The sequence below is a fragment of the Orycteropus afer genome, unplaced genomic scaffold (genome assembly GCF_000298275.1).
Source record: "Orycteropus afer afer isolate SDZICR_OR568_19922 unplaced genomic scaffold, OryAfe1.0 scaffold00245, whole genome shotgun sequence".
Classification (NCBI taxonomy): domain Eukaryota; kingdom Metazoa; phylum Chordata; class Mammalia; order Tubulidentata; family Orycteropodidae; genus Orycteropus; species Orycteropus afer.
The window spans coordinates 2,495,023-2,506,266 of record NW_006921832.1 but is presented as its reverse complement, the minus strand read 5'-3'; the positions used below and the strand labels follow the sequence as shown (position 1 = coordinate 2,506,266).

At 35.8% G+C, this 11,244-nt stretch overlaps 1 protein-coding gene across 1 annotated transcript in view; it reads left to right on the top strand.

Moving 5' to 3' along the window:
• The window catches only part of ZNF148 (zinc finger protein 148), a 110,508-nt gene extending 102,868 nt beyond the window's left edge, over positions 1–7,640 (top strand). The window contains exons 5-6 of the mRNA XM_007949386.2: positions 5,638–5,756; positions 6,042–7,640. Of these exons, the coding sequence (XP_007947577.1) occupies positions 5,638–5,756; positions 6,042–7,640 (1,718 nt within the window). The remainder of the gene's footprint in view (positions 1–5,637; positions 5,757–6,041) is intronic.
• The last annotated feature ends 3,604 nt before the right edge of the window (positions 7,641–11,244 follow it).

The window sequence follows — 11,244 nt, the reverse complement described above, 5'->3', positions numbered from 1 at the left end:
GTTTGAACCGCCAGCCTTCTGGTTAGCAGTCAAGCACCTTAGGCACTATGCTACCAGAGCTCCCCCTACAAATACTAGATACAGTAATTTTGAAGTTTATATGGAAAGTGGATAAACTAGAAACACAAAAGAAAATACATGAGGTAATGATAAAGTAAATTGTGGAGTCAGTTCTGATTCATAGCAACCCTCTTTACAACAGAAGGAAGCACTGCCAGATCCTGTACCATCCTTAAGATCATTGCTATGTTTGAAGCCATTATTGCAGCCACTGTGTCAATTCATCTTGTTGAGTCTCTTCCTCTTTTTCACTAACTTTTTCCTTTACCAAGCAACATGTCCTTCTCTTGGGACATGTCCAAAGTATGTGAGGTGAAGTCTCATAATTCTGACTTTAAGGAGAATTCTTGCTATATTTCTTCCAAGACAGATTTGTTCGTTCTTCTGGCAGTCTGCAGTATAATCATTATTCTTTGCCAACAGTGGTGTTGTTCAGAGTCATCAATTCTTCTTCAGTCTTCCTTATTCATTGTCCAGCTTTCCCAAGCATATGAGGCAGTTGAAAACCATAGCTTGGGCAGGCAGGCACACCTTGGTCTTCAGAGTGACATCTTTGCTCTTCAACACTTTAAGAGGTCTTTTTGTAACAGATTTGCCCAGGGCAATACATTGTTTGATTTCTTGAGTACTGCTTCCATGGGCATTGTCTGTGGATCCAAGAAAATGAAATCCTTGACAGCTTCAATCTTTTCTCTGTTTATCATGGCATTGTTTACTGGTTCATTTTTGAGGATTTTTGTTATGTTGAGGTGTAATCCATATTGAAAACTGTAGTCTTGGTCTTCATTAAGTGCTTCATTATGTCTTCGTCATGTTCAGTAACCAAAGTTGTGTCATCTGCATATTACAAGTTGTTAATGAGTCTTTCTCTAGTCCTGATGCTATGTTCTTCATCATACAGCCCAGCTTCTGGGATTATTTTCTCATCCCACAGAGTGAAAAGTATGGGGAAGGGCTACAACCCTTGATTTCTTGATTTCAAACTAAGCAGTATCGCCTTGTTCTGTTCAAATGACTGCCTCTTGGTCTATGTACAGGTTCTACATGAGTACAATTAAGTGTTCTGAAATTCCCATTCTCCTCAATGTTATCCATAATTTGTTATGATCCGCACAGTTGAATGCCTTTGCATAGTCAGTAAAACACAGATAAATATGTTTCTGGTATTCTTTGGTTTCAGCCAAGATCCATCTGACGTCAGCTATGATTATCCCTCATTCCACATGCTCTTCTGAATCCAGCTTGCATTTTTAGCAGTTCTTTGGCCATGTACTGCTGCAACTGTCTTTGAATTATCTTGTTTGTGATATTAATGATAATGTTTGATAATTTCCACATTCTGTTGTTAACATCTTTCTTTGACATGGTTGTTGTTGTTGTTGTTGTTATGTGCCATTGAGTCGGACCCAACTCATAGCGACTCCTCATTGGGTTTCTGAGGCAGCATCACTATGGAAGTAGATTGCCCAACCTTCCTTCCAAGGAGTGACTGGTGAGTTTGAACCACCAGCCTTCTGGTTAATAGTCAAGTGCCTTTAGGCACTACACTACCAGAGCTCCTTTTGACATGGTATGAATATCTTATCTCTTCCAGTTAGTTGGCTAGGTAGCTGTCTTCCAAATTTCTTGGCATAAACGAGGAAGTGTTGCTATTCATCCATTTGTTGAAGCATTTCAGTGGGTATTCTGCCAATTCTTGGAGCCTTGTTTTATCACCAGTCCCTTCAGTGCAGCTTGTATTGCCATCACTTCTTGATACTATGCTACATCCTGAAATGGTTGAACATCGCCCAATACTTTTTGGTACAGTGACTCTGTATATTCCTTCCATCTTCTTTAGATTCCCGCCCCCCCCCCCTTAAATTTTTGAGAAGTAGACCACCAGGTCCTTCTTCCTATTCTTAGTCTAGAAACTCTGCTGAAACCTGTCTACCATGTGTGACCCTGCTGGTAGGAAACACAGTGGCATAGCTTCCAGCATCGCAGTAATGTGCAAGTCACTACAGTATGACATACTGACAGGCAAAAGGTGGAAACTAAATCATAAAATCTTAATAATTAAACATTTTGGTCCTGGCTTATGAATAGTCAGACCAGTGGAAAAGAGTGGACTTTCTGGAAATAGATCCATGATTGTGATAAAGAAATGATTCAGAAATTTGACAAAGAAAAGGTCAACTTTTCTTCAGTAAATGGTGTTGGGAATACTAGCACCCTTGTAGCAGATCAGTAAATTTAAAGGTTTATTCTGGCCTTTCACTTCTATTCCTTGATAGGTATATGTCTGTTCTTCTGCCATTACCAAATTATCTTGATGACTAATTTTGTAGTAAGTTTCAAAATTGAGATGTGCAAGTCTTCCACCTTTACTATTCCTTTTCAAGATTGTTTTGGCTACTCTTGTGTTTCCATATGAACGTTAGGATCAAATTGCCAATTTGTACTGAATTTGTAAATAGTTAGGGGTATATTGCCATCTTAACAATATTAAGTCTTCTGATCCCTGAACATCATGCAGAATTAATTGAATTCTAAGTTCTCTAATTTTCTCCTTCATTCTTTCTCATTTTTAACTTCTTATCTTCATGAGCTCTATCATCCACATTCTCCATTTCAAAATATGCAGCTATTTTTCCTTCTCCTTTCCACCTATATTACCTATATTCACCTTCCTTTCTCATATTGGTTCTCCTGGAATCTTGTTCTTCTGTTTATTCACCATACTAATCAATTTCAGATTAGTATTCATTTTCAAATATAATTCACTTGCTCCTTCCTTTCTGCTTTCAAATAATTCCATTTCCCCATCATTAACAGTGCTTACTCTTGAATCATTTTCCTCCTGACTATTAGTTTTCCTCATTTCTTTCATTTCCCAGCTTCCTTGCTGAGCAGTCCTTTCTATTAGCTTCCATTGCTTCATTCCCCCATTTACTTGCCTTCTTAGGACAGTGTGTTACAGTAGAAGGAACATTAGACTAGAAAACCCCAGCTGTATCAAATTCTTCTTCCCACAGTCCCTTGCCAAGCCCCTGAACTTTTCTGGACTTCAAATTTTCTTTTCTGTAAAACGAGCAAGGTGTTTTAGTTGTGTTAAGATAGATTTTTAGTCTCTGAACCCTTAGTTCAAAAGAAAGCTTACTTGGAGCCCCAGTATACAAGAATGGAGCTATTCTGTACTGATTTCTGTGGGAAGCAAGCTTAAAACTTTTTGCTGTACCCAGCAGTAGCTCTTGGAAGCCTCTGTAGAAGCCCCCAAGAGCACAGTTTGAAAGCGAGTGGAAAGTCTCTTCAGCATTAAAATTTGGTAACTTGCTAGAAATTTCTGATGTTCCATTTTTGCAGGTTTCAAATAATTTGCTTTTTGCCAAATAAAATTATCTTTTTAGGCTCCATTTCTCCTGGACACCTTAGTATCTGAACCCTTAGTTGTTCAGTTATTCCCCAAATATTACTTTCTGGAGTAACTATGAACTGCATTCAACTTGATGGCAGTGAGTTTGGTTTTTTTGTTGTTGTTGTTGTTGTTATCTGACTTTAATGACATGCACACACTCTCTCTAAGTTCTACTCAGCCTAGAGTCTTCTAACTCTTCACAGGAGCTTTTCTAAATCATACCAGCTCATAGTAATATTTTCCCACTTACACTCTATAATGTTGTTTGTTGTTGTTATATGCCATCGAGTCGGACCCAACTCATAATGACCCCTCCTTGGGTTTCCAAGGCAGTATCAATACAGAAGTAGATTGCCCCATTTATGCCATTCACTTGGGACTTAAAAATTGCACAAGGTCCTTTGAACTGCATAAAGGTAAATTAGGCGGATTCTGACTTAAAGATGTGTCACTGAGTAGAATGGAAATGCACAAAATAATTATTTAGTTGGAAAGGTACAGATGAAGTTCTGTGGAATTTCAAAAAAGATGAAGATACCTTTTCCCTAGGGAAATAGAGTAAAGAGGAGATGGATTGAATCTTGAAGGAAATGTAATGTCTGAACACAAAGAGGTGGGCATTCCTTACTTAAGGAAGCATGAACCAAGTTAGGGAAATGTGGAATGGTAAGGATTTTGGTTTGGTTGGAAGAAAGAATTAAGTTGGGAAACAGTGGGGTATAAAGTTGTAAAAATAAACCAGAGCTGGACCTTGTTTTGTTGTCTTTTTATTACATATCTATCTTGTTTTCCCAAATATGTTGTAAATTCTTTAAAGACAAGTCGTATGTCTTACACTTTTAACTTCTTACAGCAGAGCTATAGGTAGAGGAGAAATAATTGTTAAAATTTTGTTGACTGTATGATAAGTAGGAGGAGAACGATAATAGTTTCACATAATCATCAGTTAAGGCAACTTGTTATCCGACCTTTTTGTGTACTTAGAATGTGGTTTTATCAGTAGAAACTATTTCAGATCTCTATAATGTTCGTTATTGCTAAGAAGTCATTAAAGTCAAACTTTAATGTTTTCCAAAATATTAAAGATTAGAGACATCAACTGCTGCACTAAACTAGTGCCCATATTGCCATAAATTCCTAGTATTGCTGGTCTTCGTGGAAACAATATGTGTTGTACGCATGTAGAAAGACAAGGAAATTGAGTATACCTGCTTTCCGTTTCTTCTTTCCATTGGCATATTCCAATTCTTTTTTTTTCCCCCCAGTTGTGATTTTGGAGAAAGTTTACAGAGCAAATTCATTTTCCATACAACAGGTCATACAGTTTTAGTTTCATGACATTGATTACAGTCCCCATAATGTAACAGCTCACCTCCCACTTCCTCCCTGGGTTTACACTTTCCCTGTGTTCTTCTTTCTTATGTACCCTTGCCCTCTGAGCTATCTCCCTGTGCAAATACTGCCTTTCTGTTCTCCCATGGTTGATTGTCCAAAGGAGCAAACCTACCTGGTGTAAATGTTCACCCTGTACACCTGTCATCTGCTGTCCAGCTGGAAGCCATGGGAGTGAGTTCAATTCCGGGCCTGATGGATCAGTAGGGGCCATGGTCTCAGGGGTTTCACCAGTCTCTGTGAGACCAGTTTTATGATTTTGAGTTTTGTTCCACATTTTTCTCCCACTTTATCCACAGTCTCTAATTTTGATCCCTTTCTGAGTGGTTGACAGTGGTAGGTAGCTGGGCACCATCTAGTTATTTTGGTCTCATGGTCATGTAGGCTGAGGTTGGCATGGTTCACTAGTCCCTTGGACTGATGGTTTCCATGCGTCTTTCATTTTCTTCATTCTTCTTTTCTCTGAACGAGACCAATTATTATGTCTTAGACGGCTGCTTGCAAGCTTATAAGACTCTAGTCTTTACTCACCGAGGTAGGATGTAGAACAGTGTTTTTGTGTAGAATGTAACCATTGGCATACCAATTCTTTTCATATTTATAAAGCAAAATACACTTGACTTAGTAAACTAGACAGTATATTTAATATAGGGGAGACTTACTCTTTTCCTGTTTAAAACAAATTATGTTGACTTTCAGAAGCCATTCATGTTAGAAATTGTTATGGAAAATCAATTCATTATTTGACAGTATTTGTTTTGTTTTAAACTTTCTGTATCATGTACTAGGTGAAAAACCATTTCGCTGTGATGAATGTGGTATGAGATTCATACAAAAATATCATATGGAAAGGCATAAGAGAACTCATAGTGGAGAAAAACCTTACCAGTGTGAATACTGTTTACAGGTAAGAGATAAATTGAAATTCTTTGTCCAAAATTAAATTATAAAATGGTTCTAGTGAGTTAAGTTAGAAAATATTATTTTTTTACTGCTAGAACTATTTGACGAACCTCACAACTGTCATTTGTTAGATTTATAATAGAAAATTGAATCAGCAAATTAGTTTGGAATTGCATATGTTGTTATACTTACATATCTCTTCATATTAATTTCTTTCTTTGTTTTGTTTTCTTTTCTTGATTGACCAAAACAAACCAACCAACCCACTACTGCCTTCTGAATTCGACAGTATTTTTCCAGAACAGATCGTGTATTGAAACATAAACGAATGTGCCATGAAAATCATGACAAGAAACTAAACAGATGTGCCATCAAAGGTGGCCTTCTGACATCTGAGGAAGATTCTGGCTTTTCTACATCACCAAAAGATAACTCACTGCCAAAAAAGAAAAGGCAGAAAACTGAGAAAAAATCATCTGGAATGGACAAAGAGAGTGGTATAGATAAATCTGACCTGAAGAAAGACAAAAATGATTACTTGCCTCTTTATTCATCAAGTACTAAAGTAAAGGATGAATATATGGTAGCAGAATATGCTGTTGAAATGCCTCATTCTTCGGTTGGGGGATCACATTTAGAAGATGCATCAGGAGAAATACACCCACCTAAGTTGGTTCTCAAAAAAATTAATAGTAAGAGAAGTCTGAAACAGCCACTGGAGCAAAATCAAACAATTTCACCTTTATCCACATATGAAGAAAGCAAAGTTTCAAAGTATGCTTTTGAACTTGTGGATAAACAAGGTCTGCTGGACTCAGAAGGCAATGCTGACATTGATCAAGTTGATAATTTGCAAGAGGGGCCCAGTAAACCAGTGCATAGTAGTACTAATTATGATGATGCCATGCAGTTTTTGAAGAAGAAGCGATATCTTCAAGCAGCAAGTAACAACAGTAGGGAGTATGCACTGAATGTGGGTACCATAGCTTCTCAGCCTTCTGTAACACAAGCAGCTGTGGCAAGTGTCATTGATGAAAGTACCACAGCATCCATATTGGATTCACAGGCATTGAATGTGGAGATTAAGAGTAATCATGACAAAAATGTTATTCCAGATGAGGTACTGCAGACTCTGTTGGATCATTATTCCCATAAAGCTAATGGACAGCACGAGATATCATTCAGTGTTGCTGACACTGAGGTGACTTCTAGCATATCAATAAATTCTTCAGAAGTACCTGAGGTCACCCAGTCAGAGAATGTTGGATCAAGCTCCCAAGCATCCTCATCCGATAAAGCCAACATGTTGCAAGAATACTCAAAGTTTTTGCAGCAGGCTTTGGACAGAACTAGCCAAAATGATGCCTATTTGAATAGCCCGAGCCTTAACTTTGTGACTGATAACCAGACCCTTCCAAATCAGCCAGCATTCTCTTCCATAGACAAGCAAGTCTATGCAGCCATGCCCATCAATAGCTTTCGATCAGGAATGAATTCTCCACTAAGAACAACTCCAGATAAGTCCCACTTTGGACTAATAGTTGGTGATTCACAGCACTCATTTCCCTTTTCAGGTGATGAGACAAACCATGCTTCTGCCACATCAACCCAGGACTTTTTGGATCAAGTGACTTCTCAAAAGAAAGCTGAGGCTCAGCCTGTCCACCAAGCTTACCAAATGAGCTCTTTTGAACAGCCCTTCCGTGCTCCGTATCATGGCTCAAGAGCTGGAATAGCTACTCAGTTTAGCACTGCCAATGGACAGGTGAACCTTCGGGGACCAGGGACAAGTGCTGAATTTCCAGAATTTCCCTTGGTGAATGTAAATGATAATAGAGCTGGGATGACATCTTCACCAGATGCCACAACTGGCCAGACTTTTGGCTAAAAAAAGAAAATATGTAAATAATACTGGCACTTTAGAACAGATTAATCAAGAGTGGGGTTACTCTGTGTAAGATGGAGTGCTGTACAGATTTAAGAGCAATGCGTTATAACAAGTTAAGCTGATATGAATAGCAAGATAATCCAATTAACTGCATTTTGTTTGGTTAGTCAGCATTCTTTGAACTGCCTTACATGTTGTCACCTTTATAGAAGCAATGCATTACTTGTTTTAGATCAGAAACTTGCTATTCTACCTACACCAAGTTAAAAAGGAAAAAAAAAAAAAAGAGAGACGTTCGCACAATTGTTTCCTAACTGATATCGTTGTACATTCTTAGGAGATTAGTAATTGTGTGAAATTTACTCATACTGTTTCTGAGTTTTTCAGCGTAGTCAGTGCACTTCAGCAGGGAATCTGAATATACTTTACAGACAGAGTGAACTTAAAAGTTTAAATGTCAAGAGATTATGGCTTAAATTAATTAGTGTGTCCTATAGGGGGGAAAAGAAACCAAGAAACCACCTTTTAAAAAGAATGATCTGCCATATACCCTTGATTTTCATTTTGCATTATATTGATATGTGTTTTTTTGATTGAAAAAAAGTAATAAAAATCTGATAGTCTAAGACTCCACTATTTAAAAGCCTAATTACTTTTAAAATATGCATACTTTCAAAACTTTTACCAAAATACACAGCTGTTGAAGCATTCACTTCTCTATGGAAGTATGCATATCGGTGTTAGTTTCTTTGTACAGTTGTACCTAGATATTTTTTATGATTTTTCATGTGCAGGTATCAACGTTTTGAAGTTTTAGTAAAAAAATATTCTGTAGATTACATTCCCAAGAACATAATGCTTACACAAAATGTATATTCCACGTTTTAAAGCTTAATTGTATTTTACTTTACATATACACTTCAGTTAACATAGAGCACTTAGAATCTATTTGGTATTTTTGATTTCTCAAAGTGAAAAAAAAATTAGATTTTTAGGTTTGATATGGTTGTGTCATAATCATCTCATAATTGACTATTTTAATTTTGGGCAATAAAAGGAAATTGGGTTATCTTTGGAGCTGTGAAACCTGCTTTAATCCTTCTCTTTCTAGAATCTTAATCGATTAGATAATTAAACAGTATCCAGAGAAACTAAAGAAATGGGCATTTTAATTGCTTATTTTATCTTAAGTTACTTTTTTAATGAACATTGCTCATTACAATTTTACAAACCAAAAGTGTTTACTAATTCTAGTAACAACAATTTATTTTTCAGCTAGATGAGTGATCGGAAACTTTTTGTTGCATTTCAAAATCTAAATAAACTACAGACTTTTATCCTTATACCATGAATGTTTTTTTTTTTTAAATACTTTGTCTTAAAATAATACAGCATGGTACAATAAATAGTGATTTTATATATCTATATATATATCTATATACACTTTTTGGAAGAATAATGGATTGAGTTGCATATTGGACAGTTTTGATTTTTGGGAAATAACATTAGTTATACTAATTCTGTTACCCTCTTTCATTTGTTCCAGCTTTTTGGTTTTCTTATTTAAAATTTGCACCATCTTTGTCACAATGCACATACTAAATATATAGCACCAGTGATAATCTAAAGTTTAATACTTTCAGAAGATTAAACTTTATTGTTGTTAATTTCCATTCTAGCCTTTCTATTGGCCCTATAAATATGTAGTCTTTGTTTCAACATAAAATGTGTTATCCATTTAAATTATTTTTTTTCTTTTATTTAATGATATCCCAAGACTGTTCTCATTAAAAAAAAAAGGGGGGGGGGGACAAAGAAATATTCACCCTAACATCCTTCACATTTATTTTGAATATATTGGTGTTTTTATGATATGGAATATTATTATGTTTAATGTGGTTTCCTCTACACTTTGGTTATTAAGCTTTGCTTGAAATACTAGTTTTCCCATTTGACAGCTTTCTTTGCTGCCAAATTTTGGAAGGAACTAGACTTCCTTGAAGTAGATATTTAAGTTCTGCCATTATTGACTTTTAGGGTTGGTATGTGTTGTGTTGTGCATCATGTAATTGCAAGAAGGCTTCATTCAGGTGAGATCTTAAATGGAACTGTGCTCACACTAGATAGGCATTTGCCTTTTTTTATAGTATTAGATATAGTAGGCATTTATTTTCTGAGTTAAATTTATTTTTTTCAGCCTGGTCAAAAATTTTGTTCCATTGAGAACTTGATGTAGTTCTTGTTACAGTGTAAAGTTTCTGGTTTGTTTCAAATCACTAGCACAGTTTTTAGAATGTGACTCCATTGCTGGGCAGTTAGGGTAAGCTTAGGAAGGCAGGCCTTGGGAGACAGTAGTTATGCAAACAGAAATTCAGGTGTTGCATTTCTGTCTTCAACACATTTCTGTAAATCTACATAATGGCAGACTTTTATACCAAGTTATAAGCATTTTTGGGATAAGTGATATTTAGCAGCATAAATTATTAACTTACCATTTAAGTATAGTCATTACTCTTTTACTGTGAAATTATAAATGCCTACCAGAATTACCTTTATTATCATCACTACGATAAACATCTCAATAGTTTGGGTTTCCCTACTTTGATTCAGAATGTTATTTAATTTCTGTCTGGGCATTACTAGAGAAAACAAGCAGTCTTTTGTGCGGCTTTAGTTTGGAACATTCAGGATATGAGATATCCTTTTTTGCAGTTTGTGTTTCTCATTTCTCTCAGCGAGCAAATTGTTGTATAAAAACATGCTCTTATACCCTTAAACCTTTGATCAATAAGAGTGAGGTGTGCTTTTTCACTGAGGACCTAGTCTCATGTTTGAAGATTGGAAACAGGTCACCTTAGGTGAGGTAATACCTCTGGAACATCTTTTAAAAGTTTTTTGTGTCTTTTTTTCTTAACTCCTTATTGCACACATATTTCATTTGGTTCAGAATATTTGAGTGCCGCTTAAAATTTTTGGATCTACATGCAAATTTTCTACTTGATAGAGTAGAAATCTTTTTAGCCCTAGCTGAGAATTGGTTGCAGTCCAGTAATTTTCTCTTTTCAAAAGGTAGAAGAGGCCTTGTGCTCAGGGTAGGTTTCATTTCCACAAGTGAGAGAAACTTGCAGAATGCCAGCTAGGTTTGATCTTTTGTCACTTCTTTAATTTTATTTGAGTTTTTAAAGGGCTGTTTAAAAAAAAAAAAAAAAAAGCCGGGAAACTTTTAAAGTAGGCATTACTATAGTACTACATTTCTTAGACTTAAAAGATTTTAAACTAGAACTCATTTTTTTTTCCACAGTGTATTTACTTGAAGAAGCACTATTATAGTCAATGAAAAAATTTTGAGTCTGCAATTTAATTTAAACTTTTTCAGTTTCAAATTGCTTTATTTCAGGGAAATAATTTTCCAGTTTTTGCTATATCTGCAAATAAAAACCTTATGTTTCCTTTTTTCACTTAAACTTTGGTAGGAAACAAACTAAAGCAGACAAACATTTCTTTGTTATGTTTGTTGCTTTCTTTAATCCAATGGATAAAAAAAGTAAAACCCTGTAAACATTATTTTATTTTTTTATGCAATACCATGCTGTAAATATGGTTC